General features: G+C 39.4%; 1 protein-coding gene across 1 annotated transcript; it reads left to right on the top strand.

The window, feature by feature from the left end:
• The first annotated feature begins 19,349 nt into the window (after nucleotides 1–19,349).
• On the top strand, nucleotides 19,350–23,328 carry LOC109151055 (probable beta-D-xylosidase 7). The gene is made up of 6 exons (XM_019298961.1): nucleotides 19,350–19,774; nucleotides 20,647–20,949; nucleotides 21,091–21,260; nucleotides 21,369–21,466; nucleotides 21,851–22,615; nucleotides 22,698–23,328. Exons 1-6 carry the CDS (start codon nucleotides 19,373–19,375, stop codon nucleotides 23,264–23,266), a joined length of 2,307 nt encoding a protein of 768 aa, XP_019154506.1. The 5' UTR covers nucleotides 19,350–19,372; the 3' UTR covers nucleotides 23,267–23,328.
• The last annotated feature ends 1,159 nt before the right edge of the window (nucleotides 23,329–24,487 follow it).

The raw sequence follows: 24,487 nt of genomic DNA, 5'->3' as shown, positions 1-24,487 counted from the left end.
GAGTCGTTGCTGAGCCAGGAAGAATGCTTTTGGCGGCAACGATCGAAGCAACTATGGCTAAAGCATGGGGATGCAAACATAAAGTATTTTCATAAAGCAGCATCGGCCCGGAAGAGAAGAAATATGATAGAACATGTGAAGAGTGCGGACGGTGATTGGCTGGTTGGAGCGAATATGAATTCGGAAGTTCTAAGGTATTTCAATTCTATATTCCGGTCAGAGCCCAATTCCCATATTCTGTTCAGCAGGGTTCAACGAAAAATTTCTGACGACATGAACGCCGAACTATTGAGGCTGTTTACGGTTACCGAAGTCAAGGCAGCTTTATTCTCCATGGCTCCGGAAAAGGCTCCAGGCCCCGATGGCATGTCACCAGGGTTCTATCAGCACTTTTGGCGCGTAGTGGGGCAAGATTTGGCGGTGTTCGTTTTAAACTGTATCTCGAATCATACCCTCCCTCCGAGGTTAAACGATTCGAATATAGTACTGTTACCAAAAAAGAAGGCTCCAGAAAATGTGTCAGACTGGCGTCCGATAGCACTGTGCAACGTGGCATACAAAGTCCTGGCTAAAGTATTGGCAAACAGACTGAAGGGGGTGCTGGAACACGCAGTTTCACCGTCACAAAGTGCGTTCATACCGGATCGGCTCTTGACCGATAATATCATCATTGCGTAATGCGAAACACGTTATGTGAAAAGAGAGATGAAGAAAGAGATCAGAGATATTATTTCCATTAGTCTATTTGGTGACTTTACACACTGTTTATATACAAGAACCGTTGGACGGTTATAACAGCTAACAGACTGAGGAGGAATTGTCTTTAGTGCCCTTTGTAACGTCTTCATCAACTGACATGGCTTCTTCTGCTTTTCTATCATTCGTACTGCCATCTCTTGTTACCCCCCCCCCCCCCCCCCCTTAAGCTGGAGTATGGAGGTCTTGAATACCCAGCTTAGATATAAAGGAATCGAACAAGGAAATAGGAAGAGGCTTTGTAAAGCCATCGGCTACCTGAGCAGAAGAAGACACAGATAGGAGTTTAATCAGCCCTTGAGCAACTCTCTCTCGGACTATATGACAGTCAATGTCTATATGTTTCGTACGTTCGTGGAAGACGTGATTTTCGGCAATAGCAATGGCCGATTTGCTATCACAAAAGACTGTTGCCGGTTTGTCTAGAGTCAATTGCAGATCCTTAAGCAGAGTGATTAGCCATTGAGTTTCACAGACAGTGGCAGCGAGAGCTCTGTATTCGGCCTCGGAAGATGAACGAGACACCGTGGCTTGCTTTTTCGATTTCCAGGATATAGGGGCTGATCCAAGAAATATGCAGTAGCCAGTGATAGATCTTCTTGTTTCTAGGCATGCTGCCCAGTCGGAATCCGAGAATACATTGAGATGCATGGCATTATTCTGTGGATAGAAGATTCCTTGCCCGGGAGATTTCTTGATGTAACGTAGAACTCGGTGTGCCGCAGCCATATGAATGTTCGTGGGGGAATCCACAAACTGACTTAGCTGCTGGATGGAATATGCTATGTCTGGTCTCGTTGCCGTTAGGTATAGCAGCCTTCCCACTAGACGTCTATAGTTACTTGCATCATCAAGAGGAATACCATCAGTGCTGTTCAAAGTGTGACCTAGAACCATGGGGGTGTTCACAGGCTTACAGCCTAGAAATCCTGCTTCGTTCAAGATGTCTAACGCATATTTACGTTGACATAAATTCAGCCCCTTTTTGGACCTGTGTGCTTCGATTCCCAGAAAAAAACCCAAAGTTCCCAAGTCTTTTATTTTAAAGGTGTCATCCAGATACTTCTTGAGCTTTTGGATCAGAATCAGATTGGGACTTGTGATTAAGATATCATCTACATAGACCAATATGGCAACGAAGTTTTTACCAGATCCTTTGGTGAACAGTGAGGGATCAGCTTTGGATTGTTGGAACTCCATATCAATTAGAGCACTGCTGAGCTTGGCATTCCATTGCCGGCTGGCCTGCTTGAGACCATAGATAGATCTCAAAAGCTTGCACACCTGATTCGGCTTCTCCCCTTCAAAACCGGGTGGTAATAGCATGTAGACATCTTCACTCAAATCACCATGCAAGAATGCGTTATTAATGTCCAATTGTTGAATATGCCAAGACTTAGAAACTGCCAGGGCCAAGAATGTTCGGATGGTGGTGAGCCATGCCACGGGAGAAAAAGTTTCGATGTAATCAATTCCTAGTTGTTGGGTATACCCTTTCGCAACTAGCCTCGCCTTGTACCTTTCTACGGATCCATCCGCCTTGAGCTTGATTTTATATACCCACTTGCATCCAATGGGAATTTTGCCGGGAGGTAAGTCTGTAATCAGCCAAGTGTTGTTTTCTTGAAGAGCTTTAACTTCTGCGGCCATTGCTTCTTTCCAGCACTGAGACTTTATGGCTTGGCTATATGACCGTGGCTCATCAAGAGAAGTGACTGCCATGGAGAAAATTTTGTGTGGGGTGGTAAGGCTGCTATATGATAGGACCTTCAAAAGGCTATGGGGTGTGACTCTTGTTTGTATGATTGAGTCACAGTAATAGTCCTCAAGTTTGTGTGGCGGGCGTCGATTTCTTTCGGATCGCCTAGGCAAACTGCTAGGCTGAGAGTTCATGGAATCTTCATTATCTAGAGGTGATTCACTGGACACAGAGTCCCTGGGATCTTCAACAAATACAGGCAGGCTGTTGGACCGAGACTGACTGGCATTGGCTTGAGTATCATCATGGACATGAGGCTCATTAGGAGAGTGAGTTTTCGAAGTGTCCATCTGCATAGGATTAGCAGAAGAGGGACTGTTTGATCGAGATGCAATTCCCTGTTGTTGAGGTGCCATAGATGGTTCAAGGAGACCAGAATCCATATATGGAATGATAGGAATGACAGGCAATGATGGCTCGGATGTTATTCCTTGTGTGTCCATGGGGAGCTCTTTCTTATCCATTGGAAATTGATCTTCGTAGAAGATCACATCCCGTGACACGAAAGTAGTCTGTTCATCAATATGATACAAGAGAAAACCTTTCATGTCAGCAGGAATGCCAATAAAAATGCATTTCTTACCTCTTGGAGCCATCTTATGTCTTGTATGGGGCAGTGTAGCAGCATAACAGAGACATCCAAAGACTTTGAGACCATTGATGTTAGGCTCTTTGCCATAAAGCTTTTGGTAAGGACTAAGCCCCTCAATAATAGGTGATGGTAACCTGTTTATTAAGAAAGTGGCATGCATAATGCAGTGGCCCCAGAATTCCAGAGGTAGGTGAACCTGAAATCGTAAACACCTTGCAACATTAAGAACATGTTGGTGTTTACGCTCGACAACTACGTTTTGCTGCGGAGTATAAACACATGAGCGTTGATGCACAATGCCTTTCTCTGAAAAGAAATCGATCATATTGAATTCATGGCCATTATCACTTCGGATGACTTTGATTAATACCCCAAACTGAGTATGCACATAAGTATGAAATTTCTGTATGAGATGTCTTGTTTCTGATTTAGTCTTCATTAAATACACCCAAGTGAATCTAGAGAAATCATCAACTATAGTTAGAAAGTATCTTTCTCCTTGTAGGGACTGCACAGGGAAAGGCCCCCAAATATCAATATGTATGAGATCAAAATATGCTTTTGAGGAGGTGCTGCTTAAAGGAAATGGAGAACGCTTGTGTTTGGCAAGGTGACAAACGTCACATGCAACATTCTTATTAGCAGAAACAGTAATGTTTTTGAACAAATGCAACTTGTTTATTGGAAAGTGGCCTAATCTTTGGTGCCAAAGATCATTCCCAGTACATTGTGAAACAAACTTCAACTTCTTGTCCAGCTGTCTTGGGGGTTCCATTAGGAAGTATAAACCCTTGTCTTCTTTATCTATACCAATCATCACTCCATGATCCTTCTGAATCAGACATTCACCATTCACAAATATTAGTTTGCATTTTGTGTCTTGTATGAGCTTACTGACCGAAACAATGTTAAACTGGAAGGATGGGATGTGAAGAGCTTCTTTCAGCCAGAGGTTTCCCTTCAATTGTACATCCCCTATATGTTCAACTTCAATAGTTTGTCCAGTAGGAAGGTTGACCTTGGTTCCAGTAGATTTGCAGTGATTGGCCATAAAATCCATGGAGCATACAATGTGATTGGTTGCCCATGAATCAAGGATCCAAGAAGATTGACAAATAGAAAGATAATTAACAAGGGGTGTTGAGTACTTGCCTTGATCGCTGGGTTGCACCTCATTAAACTTGGGAACTAAAGACACAGCAGCATTGGTTCCCGGATTCGAAGGGCCTTGGGGCTGAAATATAGAAATAATCTTCTTCAATTGCTCTGAGGTGATTCCCAGGTCTCCTTCTGTGATCGTAGCAGAGCTTTGTTGTTGCTTTCCCTTCGATTTAAAACCCGGCACCATCCCGGAGGGTAACCGTGCTTCTTGTAGCATTCGTCTATGGTATGCCCTGTCATGCCACAGAATGTGCACTTTGCCTTCACATTATTACTTCGTCTGCCATTATAGGAGGTTAGAGAGGCAGCTAAGGACTCATCAATCACATTATCTTGTCCAGCTTGTGTATTTGCCAAAGCAGCATTAGCATGATTAGTGTTCAAACTATCTAGATTCAGATTATTCAAAGCAATCTGCCTCTCCATTTTCTCGGCCATAACAAAGATTCTATATACTTCAGGCAGAGGATCAACAACAAGAACATTGGATTTCAATCCATTATATTCATCATTAAGACCTTGTAAGGATCGTATCACCTGATCAACTTCTCGTTCGGCTCGGATTTGGTTGATGAGATCGCATGAACACCTTGGATCGCACTTGCAGTAGGGAATCGGCCTCAAGGTGTTCATCTCTTCCCAGAGTGTCCGGCTCTTGGTGTAGTAGTCATTCACGCTCATCGTTCCTTGCCGCAAGTTGTTGATCTCGTTCTGCAACACGGAGATGCGCTGAGCATCTCGTTGTGCAAATCTCCTCCGTAGATCCTCCCAAACCTCTCTAGCCTTGTCTAGGTGCATCACGCTTTGAGCTCTGGGAGGGATAACAGATCTAAACAACCAGGAGCATATCATCATGTTGCAACGTCTCCAGGCCGCATACTGGATCTGATCCTTGTTCGGAGGAATGAAGCTTCCATCAACGATACTCCATTTATTTTTGACCTCGAGTGCAATCCGCATTGATATGCACCATGTTCCATAGTTGGAACTTCCTGCCAGCAGTGGATTGACCAACGCTGCGCTTGGACTATCATTGACGCCGAGAAGGAGCGGATTCTCCGACTCCTCGATGCTGAGACGTCTGTGAGCTCGTGTCGGCGTATTCCTCTGCGGAATGTTTGCGGAAGGTGTCAGAACTGGTGACTGATCGATCGGAGTGTTAGGCTGAACTCCTTGGCTTGACTCGCCGGCGTCCGTGACGGCGGCTAGGTAGGAACGCCGCTCTGATACCATAATGCGAAACACGTTATGTGAACAGAATGATGAAGAAAGAGATTAGAGATATTATTTCCATTAGTCTGTTTGGTGACTTTACACACTGTTTATATACAAGAACCGTTGGACGGTTATAACAGCTAACAGACTGAGGAGGAATTGTCTTTAGTGCCCTTTGTAACGTCTTCATCAACTGACATGGCTTCTTCTGCTTTTCTATCATTCGTACTGCCATCTCTTGTTATTGCGGGAGAGGTTGGGCATTATTTGAGAAGGAAGACCAGTGGAGCTGTGGGGTGGGCGGCTTTAAAACTTGATATGGCGAAGGCGTACGACAGGATGGAGTGGAGTTTTTTGAAGGGTATGTTAACAGCACTCGGATTCGCGCTAGATTGGATTGAGCTGATGATGCTGTGTGTGTCCACTGTAAGTTACACTATTCAAATCAACGGGGAGGGCGTGGGTAATATTCAACCCACTCGTGGCATACGACAAGGGGATCCGTTGTCTCCATACTTATTCATTTTATGCGCGGAGGGGCTCTCCATTCTACTCCAGCAGGCCGAGAATCGGGGGGATATACACAGTGTAAGGGTGGCGCGCGGAGCTCCGTCGGTCTCGCATCTCTTTTTCACGGACGACAGCTTGTTGTTTTTCCGGGCTACCCGAGCTGAGGCACAAAAGGTAAAAGACTGTTTGCAATTATACAGTGAAGCTTCCGGGCAGTTGATCAATTACAACAAGTCGATTGCTATGTTCAGCTACAATACCAAGACTGATATGAGGGTGGTGGTGCCTACCTGTGTGGGGATGAGGGAATCAACAGATTTCGGGCGGTACTTGGGGCTTCCGTCGGTGTTGGGACGCAACAAAACGACTACTTTTCGGTACATCGAGGAAAGAATTAGGGAACGGATCGGGTCATGGCAAAACAAGCTTCTATCCAAGGCCGGCAAAGAAGTCTTGCTCAAATCCGTTGCGCAAGCACTTCCCATCTTTACAATGACGGTGTTTCTTCTGCCTATACGAATGTGTGACAGCATTGAGAAAGCTTATAACCGGTATTGGTGGGGTGGCGGGGGAGCGGGTAATAGAGGGCTGCACTGGTTAAGCTGGCCGCGATTGAGCATGCCGAAGGGACGTGGGGTTCAAAAGACTTCACGAATTTAACCTTGCGTTGCTAGCCAAACAAGGCTGGCGGCTGATGATACATCCAGAGTCTCTTGTTAGCAGGTTAATGAAAGCAAAATACTTTCCAACATGTGATTTCTTGGATGCCCGTCTAGGGGGTAATCCAAGTTTCATTTGGCGGAGCATTGTGGCAGGCCAGCAGGTTCTACGTATGAAGGCGACTCGTCGAGTGGGCAACGGACACGATACCAAAATCTGGGGGTGGCCGTGGCTGGTTAGCGAGGACGATCCATATCTGACAACGGAGTGCGTTGAAGAGCTACAAGAAGAGAGGGTATGTAGTCTGCTCAACGGCCAAGGTAATTGGGACGTGGACAGATTACAGAATATTTTTCATGCCGATGATGTCGTTAAAATTCTTGCAACGCCTGTGTCAGTCGACTATTCTGATTCGTGGAGATGGATCGGGGACATGAAGGGAATGTACACAGTGAAAGATGGTTACAAATTACTGCTGAATTCCACTGTACAAGCTGAAACAAGTTCATCAGTTGCAACGTGGGAGAAGCTATGGAAGTTACCGGTGCCACCGAAGGTGAAAAACCTTCTATGGCGGTGAGCACGTGGTATTCTACCAGTCCGAGAAGCTCTCAAGACGAGGAGAATTTGGATTGGTGGAGGATGCCCCCTTTGCGATCACTGCGCTGAAACGGGTGAACACCTGTTTGGTGATTGTTGGATAGCTCGGCAGCTTTGGGGGATGGGCGACGTCATGCAAGACAGAGATCTGCAGGAATTCATGGGAGATGCGGTGGGTGCTTCGAACATGGATTTACCCATTCGTATGGCGGTAATTTTTTGGGTTATTTGGTCTGAACGTAACAACCGCATATGGAGGGACAAATCTGCTAGCATTGAGATGTTACATCGCTAGGTGGATTGCCTTAGTGCCTCCGGGAGGGAAACGTTTAAGCCGGCAAATTTGAGAGGGCAGTCAACTGGCTCTCCAGTGATCTGGGAACCACCGGCACAAGGTTGGCTTAAGTGTAATGTAGATGCGGCAGTGCTTGCTGATGGTGTAGGCTTCGGTGCTGTAGTACGAAATCATGAAGGACGCTTTGTGGGGGCCACGAACGGCCGGCTTACGTGCGATAGAGACCCTTTCATGGCGGAGGCTACGGCAATTAAGGAGTCACTCACTCGGTTGCACAACTTTGGTCGCGGATGAACCTCGAGAAGTTACTTTAGCATCGAAGACATAGCGCGTGACATTATTCCAGTTGTCTAAATCTTGGGCGACGAAGTGCTTGCAACAAGCTGAGGCTTGGAGATGATGATCCTTAAGGGCACCACCTTCAAAACTATCCCCCTGAATGCCTCTTACATAAGCCACTCCATAATTTCCAACCATTTGTGGGTCTTCCCCTGCTGTCTCCTGGCTTCTTCCCCACCTTGGATCCCTTAGTATGTTTATATTTGGTGCCCAATATGTCATCCCCATTGCCTGTCCTGCATTATACATTGCTCTTGCCTCTTAGTTGCCTCTTATTATGTTTATTATGGTTATATCGTGTACCAAGGGACAGGCAATGCATTGTGCGCCCTGATCCAAAACGACGTCGTTTCTATAAGTTGGTGGGAAGTTGACGCGACGGACACCATTTCGTCCGTCCAATCGCGTTACAGTTTTTTTTGTGTTTATGTGTATTATGTTAAGAGTCTATGTGTATTATAGTTAAGAGTTTATATGTATTATATTAAGAGTTTATGTGTATTATGTATTATGTTAGATTATGTGTATTATGTTAGGAGTTTAGGTGTATTATACTATACAAAATGACGTCGTTTTGGATCAAGGCGCACCATTGTGCGCCCTGGTACACGATATAACAATTGATGTATATATATTTTATAACTAGCTTTGAACCCAAATTGTCCAAGCCCAAACATCTACTCTAATTTCTAATTATAAGATTTGGCCTAATTCGGAAACGTAACGCGCTACTATATATATGGATCAAATGAGGACACTTCCTCACATGAGAAATGTGGATTAATCTTGATCGTTGATTTGGGTTGATGTGTGGTTGGGATATGTTCTTTTTTTTTCTTAAAATAAATTACACGATTTGGGTTAATGGGGTCTTTTTAGGCACGCTACCGTGTATTTCGCTATTTCCTTTCACGCCTATGCACACTACCGTGTATTTCACTAAAAATAAATTGCACGATTTGAATGTGCAATGCCGACAAAAGGCCTTTGAAATCGGACTTCTAACCCTAAGGCACACTACTGTGTATTTCGCTATTTCCTTTCACACATATGCACAATCAAATGCCCTTTTACCCTTTTACCTTTTACCTTTTACCCTCAAGATTAATTATCTCGGCCGTTACTCTCTTTTTTTGCGGGTTTTCAATTGCCACTTTCCTACAATATTAGCCATTGGATTGTCTAATATGATGGATCACAATAATCCACACTCCTCACCTAAGGCTTTATCCTCACTTGATCCTCACCATATAAATGCATCCCACAGTGTTCGAAAATGCACCACACATCAAAAAAAAAAAAAAAAAAAAAAATGCAACACACCTCATCGCACCTCAGGGTGCATTCTGAATACTTGTAGTGCATTTATGCGTACCTAACGGCGAGTGCCCTACGGGAAGCAATGTCTGCACAGGAACGTATATATATATATATAGGGAAGGGATCAGGTGCATTTGTTGCTTCCCGTGCGGATGTGCGGTGGATTAATGTGCGTGAGATTTGTACTTAATGTGCGTCATGTTAATATGCGTGAGTTTTGTACTTAATGTGCCCGAGTATTCTGTTTAATGTGCGTGAGATTTGTGCTTAATGTGCCTGAGTATTTCAGAATTACGAGCTCAAAAAGAAGCAGAACAGAAACTCACGCACATTAACGTCCAAGCTTCTTGCTACTTCTTCCTTCAATTTGGCCATGGATTCTGGGTTATCAGCTACCTTCAATTAGAGCCGTCAAAACGGGCCTAGCCCGCCGGGCCGGCCCGCCCCGCCCTTACTTAGGTAGGGGCGGGTTTTGAAAATAGAGGACCGTTTAGGAGCGGGCTTTTTTGGCCCGCCCCGCCGGGCCCACGGGCTGCCCGCCATTATTTTATTTTATTTTATATAAAATATTTTTATATAAAATATGCACTTTAAAATTATTGTTATGTGTAATACTTTTGGACTTTGTAGTTGTGACTAGTTTGATGTTTGATAAACTATGAACTTTGAACTTTATGTAATATATATTTAATGTTTGATTATTATGTTTTATGTGAGTTATGACTTATGTATCAATTTATTTTAATTAGTTAGATGTTTTATGAACAATTTTTTTTTTTTAAAAAAAAAGGGTTCGGGCGCGGGCCAGGCGCGGGCCACTGGCGGGGCGGTTCGGGCCTGTCAAACCCAGGACCGTTTAGGAGTGGGCTTTTTTAGCCCGCCCCGTTTAGGCCCGCGGCCCGCTGGGCTTTGGCCCGCCCACCCCGCCAGCCCGTATTGACAGCACTACCTTCAATGCAGTTGAATGTTTATACAAATAACGCACGCATAGTAAAATTTGCACAGCAACAAAGTGTGGATTTCTGTTGTATTATTCTCATAATTCTTAACCTCCACAGCTCGCCTCCGCATCATCATCATCAGGGAGGGGGCAAATGGCTACTGGGGATGGGGAAGAAGCTGACATAATATTTTCTGCTGAATTTTACACATTTACGCACATTAAGTACAAATCTCAGGCACATTAAACACAACACTCACGCACATTGAGTACGAATCTCACGCACAATGAGTACAAATCTCACGCACATTATTCCACCGCACATCCGCACGGGAAGCAACAAATGCACGGGAATCTTTCACTATATATATATATATATATATATATATATATATATATATATATATATATATATGGACGCACTCAGGTGCGAATAAGTGCCCAGGAAGGAAATGCGAACGAATCAGCGCGCGACACGTGTCCAGATCTAATAACTTAAAAAAAATGCGGTGGCATTTTCGTAAATAATTGAACATCAAAGTGCAAGTAAAATCTCTTATAAGTGCACCTATTTTCACCTATAAGTGCATGTAATTTTGCCTTGTTAGCATTCACTTTCCGCAACCATTCATGCACCTGGGTGTGCTTATAACTATATGTGCAACTATTTATAACTATAGGTGCAACTATTTATAACTATAGGTGCAACTACTTTCACCTATAAGTGCATGTAATTTTGCCTTGTTAACATTCATTGATCTGAGTTCAGCGGGTAGTAATACTCCTGAAAACCACTCGCAAACATTCATACACCTAGATGCAACTACTTATACCTATGTGTGCAACTACTTAGAACTATAGGTGCAACTACTTAGAACTATAAGTGCAACTAAGTATTGATGCTCAGTGTAAATTTTTACTTGCACCTATAATACATTTTACATGCACTTGTAATACATTTTACTTGCACTTCGATGTTCAATTATTTACGAAAATGCCACCGCGTTTTTTTAAAAAATCAGTGTTTCTCATCCATTAGATCTGGACACGTGGACGAACAGAATCCATTCCTATTTCGCGCCTGGGCGAGCCGTTCACACCCGAGTGCAAGTCTATATATATATATATATATATATATATGGCTAATTTTCAGGTGCACACTCATATTAATGTGTGAACTTGTGCATTGATTTCGTGCATCTGACGACCCTGCATAATGGTGCATTCCCTTCCGATGCACCGGCACACATGTTGCACTTAGGGCATTTTTAGATTTTTTTTATAACGAATTGGACTTCAGATACGACTCTTCCGTGCTTGTTTTACTGTTTTACGGTAATCACGGCTCTACGCTCCCGGACGTCGCTTCTTCGTCGCAATGGGAATACGCACGGCGGTGGGCTTCCGACGATTCGTGCAGCGGCGCATGCGTTCACAGGTTTCCTTCTTTCCCCCCTCTCCCCCCCCCCCCCCCCCCCCTTTTTTTTTTTTCTTTTTTGGTGTCGCACTTGTTGACGCCATCTGTGGTCTGTCGGAGTCTATCCGCTGCACCTACGTCGTTTTTTTTTTTTTTGGTGATATCCGTATCTCTCTTTAATCACATATTCAAACTACTTCCTGCTCCCTCCAGATTGATACATTTAACTCTACGCCTCTCTGCTTTCCATCTTTACAAAGCTTTTTTGAGTGAAGGAGTTTCGAAAAAGTTAGTGCAACATGTTTAGAAAATACGTTCATTGTTGCCTAATTTTGACTTTGTTTTGGTTGTGTGGGGTGACCTCAATGCAGTGGAAGCATTAGACTTGAGCTTCTTTCGTCACTGTTTCTTGGGAGCTTCAGAAGGAGCCTCTGTCCTCATTTTTCTAATACACTACAGTCAATTATATTAGGGAAGAGTATTGTTCCATTTGTAATACACTACAACCAATTATAAACACTGTACCCACAAAATTTTTATTTGTTATTGGTGGAATATTGAATTCTACTATGTCCCAATTATCACTATACATTGGTATTATCATATTCAGATCACTAGGGGATGCCTTAATATAATTAAACTAAGTTATAATTTAATAAGTAACGATGGCAATCTGCATTTACTAGTTAACAATCATCATACAATTAATTACTAATAATGTGATTACGGCTTAGTTGAGTGATGATGGAAATCTCCATCCATTATATTATTCAAGGATGTGTACTTGGTGACCCCCACCTTGTGATCTAAGACGGGTTTTGCACAGATTTTGACAGTTGATACATATGGTGGACCTCCTTAGAGTATTTTTGATATTAAAATAATGGAATAGCTACTGGGGCCTGTGACCATTTACCAACGGGTATTAGAAAGTTAAGAAAATACAGATTTCCCTATTGTATATAAATGTTCTAATCAAAAGACAAATTATGCAGTTACAGATTCAATAAAATTGGAGAAAATAATTACTAACATTCAGTGGCATTATCTGATTTTAGAATGTTTTGTAAGACTTTGAATGCTTAGTCTTCGTTGATAGGTTTGGGTCTCAGATTTTTAATTGCTCCCATTTCATGTTTATTCCCCCCCCCCCCCCCCCCTAGCTCTATACGTGTTGACTAACACCGTTTTCGTGTAACTACTACAGGGTTTAATGACGTGGATTTGGGCACCGGGGATGTAATGCATTGCACGACTGAGTTACCTACCATGCCTATACAATACTGGAAGTCCAATGTAAATTTGACATTTAAATCGTCTGTTTCTGTTTGTTTCTTTTTTACTATAGTGCATTAGCGAGTTTTGTCACAGAATACCAGTGAAAAGATAATGTTTCAGTTAGTGAGGAGTGCACTAGAATTCTAATTTTTATACAGTAGTGGTTAGCTGTGCATTCTGTCGGGTATTGTTGGATTAGTGGTGTGCATTTTACATGATTAGTAGTGTGCATTTTACATGAATAAAAAATATACAAGTTAAGTCTTAGATTTTTTGTTTGGGACTTAATTATAGGTAAATTAAATTCATTGCTTACTTGTGATTTAGTATTATGATGATACCATCACAATAAATCATTTTAATGATAGTAAAACAACTCATAACACTACTGGTAAGTAAACAATGAGGAACAAATTGAAGCACAAAGGCCCTACACCAACTGTCTTAACATTAAAACCAACAATATTAATGTAAATCGATCTCCGTAATACACCAGGTAATTAATGCTTTACGAGTACACATAAGAATTCATAGCAAGCTAACTGTATAACAAAACAACCAACAAGCCAACGAAAGGAATGAAACAAAACTACGAGCTTCGAAGATTTAATGACAAACATATGAAAATATGAGAAACAGTACAACTAATACCAATTTGTATCTAGAAAATAATACATATATGTCTATAGAACACAACACATTTAAAGAGAAAACAAATGCTAGTGCCCCCCACCCCCCAAACTACGTAGTTACACAATGATTTTTGTTCCAAAAACAAAGAGGCATGCGCTGCTTATCAGCCTCCGGTCTTATTTTCCACCGCTCAGGTGAAGCGCTTGCGAAGGTCTGCTAACTACTCTTTGTCACCTCTAGTTAGATCGCAATCCCACTCCTTGGGGTCTTCACCAAGGTAGGTTTCCATATGCCGCTTGCATATACACCGGACTCTTGCGGATTTGTTGTTTCGCGCCATACCATCTACATCCGCTTTGGCTTCATGTTCCTTATCAGAACTGCACGAAAGGGTTGTTCCTAGCTGTCTACGAAAGATGCCAACAAATCCATCTGTAAGAAAAGAGTTTGCATTGGTTTAGAACTGGTAAACTCCAGTTTGTTGCAAATCCAAAACGCCATGAATACACCATAATATAGGATTATTTCATACTAAATAGAGAGAAGTTTGTCATGCATTTGAAGTAAGTATGCTCAACGGGTTCGCCAATAGATACTACCACCCCTCAAAAGTACATGTACCATACTTGTGAATGCACACACTATGCATTTAAAATTAGATAGCATAATCAGTGTGTTTTAGTTTTCTAAATGCACAACTGCAATGCATTTAAAGCTAGAATGCACAACGGGGTAGCACAATCAGAATGCATTCCCTTTGTATATGCTCATCTATACCGCATTTGAAGTAACACTGCACAACGGAACAACCAACAGTGAATACCAACCCATAGCATTGATTATACCATTCAGAAGAGTGCACACACAGATCATTTAAAATTTGATACCACAAACAGAATGCATTCCATTTAGAATGCACAACTGTAATGCATTCGGTGTTAGAGGGCACAACGTGACAACCAACGGATAATACCACCCCATAGATAACACAATCACAGAGCACAACATAGAATTATTGTAAATTTAACTTTCACTACATTACTACTTGACAATCTGTCTTTAAAAATTCAGAAGAAACGAAATTAAAAAAGAAGATTTAGTCCCCCAATTAATTGCTATACAAAATGGAAAAACTTTAAAATCACAACACTACGGTTTACTACATATAGTACACCGTGAAATATGGCAACACTGCATATAGTAAACTGTGAAATGGTTAAATGGATTGCGTATATTACTAACAAACGTGAACAACAAACTACAATTCAATCCCAAATTAATTGTAACTATAGAATATACTAGTGCAACACAGAAGCTAAATGAAACATGTTTACATTTTTTAAAATATAACTTAGAAACTAAATGTAAAAAATTTAACCCAACATTTAACTATTTGAACATTATAACAATAAAGTGACAAATAATCTGAAGATGCAGATGTGTTGTAAGTCTCTAGGTATTAAATATTTGGATATGCCTGGTTTGGATGACAATGCAATCATTGATTTAGTGGGTCTTTAAAAAAAATTTAGTTAAAATACCAAAATAAATTATATAAAATAAAAGGACTGGATCTCTTGGGAGGTTGTGAGACAGTGATGCTCCTATTCTATTATTCTCCAATCTTTCTATAATTAAAAATTGTTACCTTTGATTAAACTACACCCAACCCACTAAATGAATGGCTTGGATGAATCAAGGGAAGGGGGTGCATTTGAATTCGAGCAACCTAAAAATGCAGAATGCATTGCGCCAGTATCTAAGATACAAGTCATATAACTACAAATCTTTCTCATATGCATGTTGGTAGTATTGCACATGGAGGGTATTTAATGCCATTGTTAATATTGGTTAGGTGCATAACCAGTATGCACTTCCACCCACCCTCAATATAGTTCATTGAAAACATCTGCATTTAGTCTCGGAGTGCAATGTAGAATGCACTTTCACCCACCCCCACAGTAGCAAACCCAACCCCCACCGCACGATACACCGCCCCAAACGTATTGCAATTCCAGCCACCCACCATGCACCACCACATAAAACACACAGTGTTCAAAACGTATAATGCACTGCCACCACCGCCCTACCCCCCATCCCCCACCGAAAACACAGAGTATGCAAAACTGAACAAATAAACACTCTAATATCAAAAAAAAAAAAAAAAAAAAAAAAAAAAACTACAGACGAACACAGAAACCCTACCAACAAGACGAGCTGAGCGGCGCCGACAAGAGGACGGCCATGGACCACCAGTCTGCGATCGTCTTCTAGCCGTGACTTCCGCCACTTCTACCGTTGCGACCCGTCGCTTCGTTAGTCGTCCACCATCCCTATCAGCCTTAGCAACGCAAGACAGACCTCCCGAACCCCAGGTAACGACCAGGAAGGCCGCCGTTTCTCCCCTCGATCGCGAGCACCAGACACCATAGCGAGGCTGTCGTTCGACGATAAGGGCTGCGAACCGTCCGGCGAGGAGACCACTCCCAAAGGCTGAGGCGCTGAGTGAAGGAAAAGGGGTAAAACTAATTTCACCCGCACACGGATACACCTCCCAAATTGACCAATGGTAAAACAATTTAAGTAGAAGACCAAAATACTCCTTGTGTACAAATTACTAGATGGGATGTGGTGCACCTGGTTGACGTGCACATTAATTCATGACCATTGATCAGCTCAAATATATGCTCAGTATAAGTGCACAAGTTCACATGATAACTAAAGTTCACACCTGAACTTTTACCTCTATATATATATATATATATATATATATATATATATATATATATATATATATATATATATATATATATATATAACAGCTCTATGCTCAACATGGAAATGAACAAAATAAAAAAAAAAAAAACAGAACAAAATGCGTGATTTATAGTCGTTTGAATTAGCAATTAATGCATGTCTAGTGTAATCCACTTTTTGGAAGGAAAAAAAAAAAAAAAAAAAAAAAAAAAACAATACAAAAAGCGTGATTTATAGAACTTAGTAATGGGGTTGGTCATGTACCTTGAGGTGGCACACTTGCAAAAGTAATTTTTTTTTTTTTTTTAAAAGGTCACTACTGTCATCTATGCTAATTAATGTGGTATAATAACTTTAGCCATAAAAAATCATGAAAATATGGGAAAAACAAAAAAACAAAAAAGATTTTGATTCGTTAATTATATGTAACTAATTGTTTTAATCTTATATTTTCAAAAGTCACAAATTATATTTTAAATTCACAAATTTGTTGTAATTTTAATTTCAATATCTTGAAAGACATAGCTAGCCATCAATGATATTAGAATTTTATGAGATTGTCCGCACGTGCTTAGCTCAATGGTTCAGTGAGCAGTATTTGGGAAAAGAGCTCAAGGTTCAAATATCGGCGACGACGGTGTGATTTACATTTTCCCAAATACTCTGTCGGACTGGGGTTGGGGATTCAACCTTTTGAGAGAAGAAGAATTTTATGAGATTATGGCAGCATAACTAAAAAATGTGAGATAGTTATGTAATATTTTGTGAAATTGATAATTGTTTTTAAAGATTCTATTAATTTAAAAGTCAAAATTCAACCATCTTTTTCGTGCAAAGGAGGGGTTAGGTTGTCCTAAGAAATTAATAGATTCTTCTAATAGAAATTAATGTGGTGAGCGTCTCTTTTCAAAATGTCTTCAGACAGCCATCATGTTCAATCATGCCACGCTTCTTTTTTCCTCATTGAATAGGAGCCCAAAGGAATGAACATTCCATTTTGTAAAATGAAAATGTTATTTGCCCATTCTAATTTTTTCTTTATATTATGTGGATTATATTTATTGGGTGCCATAAATTGTTCACTTTTAATTATTTATTAAATAATCTAATTAGATGTTGCCACATCATAAATGGAAATTAGGAGGAAAATTTTCAAAAGGGGTAGCTAGCATTACTCTTTGTAAAATGGATTATAATTTGAGACTTTTGAGATTTCTAACAAAATGACTAATGTGCAACTATTTGTAACTATATTGCATGGAAAGTTGGAAACTCCATGAAGGTTGCAATTTTTAATTTCGGGGATGTTTCCTTCGAAACTCGTTTGTAAACATTTTCTCGTCCTTTTATTCAACAAAAATTTTTAGAAAAGTGTCAAGTCATTTCCTAATTAATATAAAATTCAAAAACCCATTTCCTTGGTTCGAAATGCATTCCCAACCCAAAATTTGTAACAAAATTCCAATCCAAATAATAAGACTTGAATCAGATTCTCTCACGTAAAACGTATAATAATTCTTAATTAGGCTCTATTACAAAGTATTTGTTCATAACTACTTTCTCAACCTGTCTGAGACTTAAACCCATAATCTGTGCAATCCTGTGAATTCACGTAGAAAAATAAATTAATTAGAATTAAAATAATAAGTCATTATCTAATCTAGAATAATTATACAAATTTATTTGTCTTTGAAAGTGTACTCATAGTCCGGATGAAGAGACTTTTTCTTAATATGAAATTTTAGAGTACTAGGAGCTTTAGCAGAACGAATGAATTTGTAGAACTTATCTTTGTCAAAGATGTACTCTGAGCAAAAGGTTTCAGACTATTAGAGGAAGATTTTCGATGGGACGACGCCTTGAGATTCAAGAAACACAAACACAAGGCACATAAAGAAGAATGAGGGGAGTATAATTTGGTGCCATTAGAACACAAAGTCTTTGGCCACAACTTATTATTCATAATAAAATTTAGAAAAATACTTTTTACTAAAATATTTTAAATTATGGCACAAATAAACAATTTAAAAAGGTTAGAAACAATGTAGGATACGGGTGAAAATCTAAACAATTAGAATGTTTAATTATTTAAGTTTAAAATATTTTAGAGTTTAGAGTATATTTTTATTTCCAATAAAGTTAATGGTAATTGATATTTACAATTTAACTATTTATTAGTAATCTGATTCTGTATTATAAGATTTTTAAATCATAACGAACATGGTTGGCGTGATGGTTCAGCACCCTACCTATATGAATGGAGCAAATCATTTGGCTAGTTCCTTACTGCTCAGTGAACTGACTGTAAAGAGGTTGGAGGATATCCTGGGCAATAAAAAGAAAAAGGATTTTTAAATCATAAATCATTAATATTTATATATATTAAAAATAGGAATAAGGGTCAAATAGGCCACTCAACTACACACCAAAGTGTAATTAGGTCATTGAACTCAAAAATAATGCAATTAAGCCATTGAACAACACAAAAACATACAATTTAACCCAAAATGACTTGTTTACCTAGAGTAGCAAGTTACCAATTTTAAAATTAATTTTTTAAAATAATTTTTAATAAATAAATAATTAAAATATTAAAAAAAAAAAAAAAAAAAAAAAAAAAAAAAAAACAGAAAATGGCGGCCGGAGACGAACCTCCGTCTCCAGCTATGGAGACAAATACCTTCGTCCCCGATCCATAGCCATGGAGAAGAAGGTCCCTTCGTCTCCATAGCTATGGAGACGAACCTCTATCTTCGGCCACGGAGACGTAGCTGGCCGGAGACGGCAGTTTCTATTTTTTTTAAAAAAAAAATATTTTAATTATTTATTTATTAAAAATTATTTTAAAAAATTAATTTAAAAATCGGTAACTTGCTACACCAGGTAAACAAGTTATTTTGGGTTAAATTGTATTTTTTGTGTTGTTCAGTGGCTCAATTACATTCTTTTTGAGTTCAATGGCTTAATTGCACTTTGATGTGCAGTTAAGTAGCCTATTTGACCCAAATATACATTTTTTTTAATAATTAAAAGTTATCATTTTTCCTTTTTTGACTTCTGGGTAAGTAGCTAGCTGTGTAACATTATAATTTATAAATAAGCTCAAAATCTCACCAATTTTGTCCACCAAATTCAGAAAAATGAGATACAGCTGCACCATCTTTCTCCTGTATGCATTGGCGGTTCTTCTTGGCTCCCTCCAAGCTGAGCCAACTCGGCCTCCGTTCTCATGTGACTCATCGAACCCGTCAACGAGTTCTTATCCCTTCTGCAACTCCTCGCTGTCCATTCCCGAGAGGGTGGGGGACCTGCTCTCCAGGCTCACTCTGGAAGAGAAAATCTCGCAGCTTGTTAACTCGGCAGCTGCCGTCCCCCGCCTCAACATCTCCGCTCACCAGTGGTGGTCCGAGGCGTTGCACGGCGTTTCCCGCCACGGAAAGGGAATCCGCTTCAACGGCACCGTCCACGCCGCCACCATGTTCCCCCAAACCATCCTCTCCGCCGCCTCCTTCGACGAACGCCTCTGGTATCGAATTGCCCAGGTTAGGAAACCTCATAGTTTATCTTAATTACCAAAAACGGCAAATCAACTTAATTATCTATGTTGAGCATATGATATATATAAACATGTCACTTCAACTTATCAATTTGGTATAAGAGCTAAGATTTCACGGTCAGTCTTAACTGTACAGTTTTTTTTTTAGAATTTAAATTCGTGACTTGACTCTTATATCACTTACTAGTGTCCAATATGTATATCTTATAAAATAACTAACAAATCCCTACTGATTAAAATCTATATAAAATTAATTTTTTTATTATAATAATCCAATATATAATGTCTACAAATATTATTATCATTAAAGAATATATAAAAAAATATATGCCTGATGCATGTGCATGATAATAATAATAGAAAAGGTAACGGAAGTTATAACGGTAGGGGTGTTTTTGTCCAAAAATTTATATAGTGCAGCTCTAATAGCATAATGTACAAAATGATTAGCATTAAAAACATGGACATAAATGAGGGATATAACTTTGATTGATATTTATTATGTTTTTAGATTAAAGCGCTTATCACTAAGGCAAAGCTATAACTCACCCCGCAGCGAAGGTGGAACTTTATTTTTTTATATACGGGCACCACATTTTCAAAAGACACAGCCATAGTGTTGAACTTGACCCATCACTCGTCTTCGCCCAACAATTCCCTAACCACCGGTTTCTGGACTTAGTCCTTATCGGCCTCGGCCCAACAATATTCTCTCATTTTCAACTGAATTACAATAATTATTATGAGAATTTTATAAAAATCTCTTAGTTTCATATTTTCTTAGTTTGATGTTGCGAGTTAAGCTTGGTTTACACATACTTTAAACTAAGTGTACTTATTGGTTGTATCAAATCATAGGCAATTGGGAGAGAGGCAAGAGCAATGTATAATGCAGGACAGGCAATGGGGATGACATATTGGGCACCAAATGTAAACATACTAAGGGATCCAAGGTGGGGAAGAAGCCAGGAGACAGCAGGGGAAGACCCACAAATGGTTGGAAATTATGGAGTGGCTTATGTAAGAGGCATTCAGGGGGATAGTTTTGAAGGTGGTGCCCTTAAGGATCATCATCTCCAAGCCTCGGCTTGTTGCAAGCACTTCGTCGCCCAAGATTTAGACAACTGGAATAATGTCACTCGCTACATCTTCGATGCTAAAGTAACTTCTTGAGGTTCACCCGGCTTAGTTTGCTAGCTATTCTTGTGCCTCGGGCCTTAGTTATGCCTATTCTTGATGGAGTTGTGTTCTATCGGTTTTAGTTCTTTGTTTTTCCTACATTTTTCGTGTTCCTTAGTGCAGGTTGGTGAGCAGGATATGGCTGATTCGTTCATGCCACCGTTTAAGAGATGTGTAGAAGAAGGGAAAGCCAGCAGTATAATGTGTGCTTACAATCTTGTAAATGGGGTTCCTAATTGTGCTAATTATGATCTCTTGACCAAGACGGCTCGTCAAGAATGGGGCTTTCAAGGGTATGTTGAAGAACATTGAAGCCTAAAACAAATATTTTTCCGACTTGGGTAGAATCATTGATTGCAGGGCAGAATCGTTAAACTAGGATTTAAATTATTGTTGTTCAGGTACATTGTGTCAGATTGCGATGCAGTTCAGATCATTCATGACCAACAAGGATATGCTAAATTGCCAGAAGATGCAGCAGCCCTTGTGCTCAAAGCTGGTATGTGTAGCCCATGACCTTTGGTCTGGCTCTGATACCAAATTGAAGCATGTGCCTCCATCTCAACTAAAAGCCTAATCTGATAGTTACATTGCACATTAATGGTTATATGCTCAACACTGAAGGGCCGAGTCTAAGTACCCTGCTTTTCAAAAATGTGGTTGTATATAAGGAAATAAAATTGCGTCTTCGCTATGAGCTATAGCTTTTAGCGTAGTGGTAAACGTTTAATCGTAACAGAAGTCTGGTACATTTTAGCCCTCGTTATTCCATCCCATGGAGAAAGATCCCGGCTTGAATGTTTACTATTAGCATATGGTAGCTACCTATTCTTTTCAAAATAACGAATATTAATTATAACTTTAAATCATGAATCTTTTGCAGGCATGGATTTGAACTGTGGTTCCTACTTGGGCAAGTACACAATGTTAGCTCTTGAAAAGAAGAAATTGCAAGAATCTGATATAGAGAGAGCTCTTAACAACCTTTTCTCTGTCAGAATGAGGCTAAGGTTGTTTGATGGCGACCCGAAAAAACTGGAATATGGTGACATCTCAACGAAGGAAGTCTGTAGCCAGGAGCACCGGGACCTAGCCCTCGAAGCAGTAAGAAATGGGATTGTCCTTCTAAAGAACTCGGGAGGACTCCTCCCACTTTCGAAGACGGGAACTGCATCCCTGGCTGTGATAGGACCGAGTGCCAATGCTTCAGAACCACTAATGGGTAACTATGAAGGTTTCCCTTGTAAGAACGTTACGTTTCTACAAGCACTTGAGAGCTATGTGAGTAACGCAAAGTATCATCAAGGCTGTGATTTTGTGAACTGCACCTCTACTGCAACCGACGAAGCTATTAAGATTGCTGAAGAGGCGGATAACGTTGTGTTAATCATGGGACTGGATCAAACTCAGGAGAGGGAGAAGCTTGACAGGACAGACTTAATACTCCCCGGAAAACAGGAATCTCTTGTCTCAGACATAGCGAAAGTTGCTAAGAAACCTGTCGTTTTGGTGCTTTTGTCTGGAGGTCCAATTGATGTATCATTTGCAAAAGAAAACCCGAAAATTGGAAGCATTTTGTGGATTGGTTACCCTGGAGAAATGGGAGGAATTGGATTAGCAGAGACCATATTCGGTGACAACAATCCAGGTAAAACTTTAACGCCTCTACATTTGATTATCCGGTTTAATTTACCTTTGCACAATACTTTCTAAAGTGCATGAATTTATAGGAGGGAAATTACCATCCACATGGTATCCCCAGGATTTCATCAAAACCCCAATGACAGATATGAGAATGAGACCCGACGATTCCACAGGATATCCAGGGCGCACTTACAGATTCTATACCGGCCCCAAAGTTTTCGAATTTGGCTATGGTCTTAGCTACACTACCCACCTTTACAAGTTCACCTCTGTCACTCAGACCAATCTACATTTCACTCATTCCTCTTCCACACCCAAAAGATCAGTTTCAGTTTCAGAGATTCAACCCGAGATCTGCAAGGCTACTGTTTTTTCAGCCAAAGTGAGAGTGCAGAATAATGGGAAAATTGCGAGCAAGCACCCGGTGCTGTTATTCCTAAGGCAAGACAGACAGGGACAACGCGATCCAATCAAACAACTGGTTGGGTTTCAAAGTGTGAAGTTGAATGGAGAGGAAAGTACTGAAATCGAATTTGTAGTGAATCCTTGTGAGCATTTCAGCAAGGCTAGTAAAGATGGTTCAATGGTGATTGAAAGAGGCAAGTATTTTCTTGTTGTGGAAGGTGAGGAATACCCCATTAGTGTTGTAACCTGATTCTCATCAACTATGTATTTTGCAATGAAAGTTTAATCCATACATTTCAATATGGGAGCTGGCAAGCTATAAATTAAGTTGGATTTATTTCCTTATTTAGTTCTCAACTATTTTGGTAATACTTTTTAGTTTAATTTTTTATTAATAATTAACTCCAACTTATTTTATAAAATTAAATTTAAAAATATGTTAGTATAGGCAAGAACTAAATCAAGGATTAATTCAAACGTTTGCATTTATAAATAGGTTTACTGGTGAAGAAAAAATCTAAACTTTTATGTCTTTATGATAATTATACACAATTTAAAATTTGTTGGAACAAATTAAACCTTTGTGTTTTGTGACAATATTATCTAATTACTGTATCTAATCTTAAAAATAAATAAATTATATTTATTTAGGTATTAATTCTTCACAAACTTCACTTATTTGACCAACTCAGTTGTCAATGTAGGCATTTACATATTAATTGATATTTATAATATTTGAACATACTTATATATATGTACACTGTTTTTTTTTTTTTTTTTGAAGATTTTAATTTTAAAATTTTAGTTGCACAAAATTAAATATTTTGACATATTTATTATGTTTTAAAAATGAGGTTATATTAACAACTTTTAAATAAATGTGCGCAACTTTAAGAAAGTTGGGTTATATACTTAGGGGGGTGTATTCAATCATAACTTTCATAGAGTTTTAAAGACTTTTATGAACTTTAAAAGTTTGGAGGTATTCAATTCAAACTTTTAGAGAGTCTTTAAAAGTTAGGCGGTATTCAATCAAGATTTTTAAAGAGTCTTTAAAAGTCATGTGGTATTCGATTAAGACTTTTAAAGAGTCTTTAAAAGTCATGTGGTATTCAAAAAGTTATGAACTTTTGTAGATTTTTTAATTTTAAGACTTTTGTAGACTTTTCCTAGTCAAATATAAATAGTTGAAATCCAACCCTCAACCCCAAGATTTCAAATTTTCTTTCTAACAACTTTGAATGTTTTCTCTCTCTATTTAAACTTTATTTTTCCCCCTATTTAAAACTCTATAAACCTATCTAAATTCAATAAAATTATTTTTTCTTCATTATCCTATATTTTCGTCATACCTAAACTCTACCAATTTTTTTCTCTCCTAAACTTTAAAATCTTCATCTAAAAATTCGAAATAATATTATTTTTGCTTCATTATTGCTTGTTTATATTGGTTTTTATTTTTTTCTATGAA

The sequence above is a fragment of the Ipomoea nil genome, unplaced genomic scaffold, assembly GCF_001879475.1.
Source record: "Ipomoea nil cultivar Tokyo-kokei standard unplaced genomic scaffold, Asagao_1.1 scaffold2283, whole genome shotgun sequence".
Taxonomy (NCBI): domain Eukaryota; kingdom Viridiplantae; phylum Streptophyta; class Magnoliopsida; order Solanales; family Convolvulaceae; genus Ipomoea; species Ipomoea nil.
Note: the sequence above shows the minus strand (reverse complement) of the source record. Positions and strands in the feature narration are given on the sequence as shown.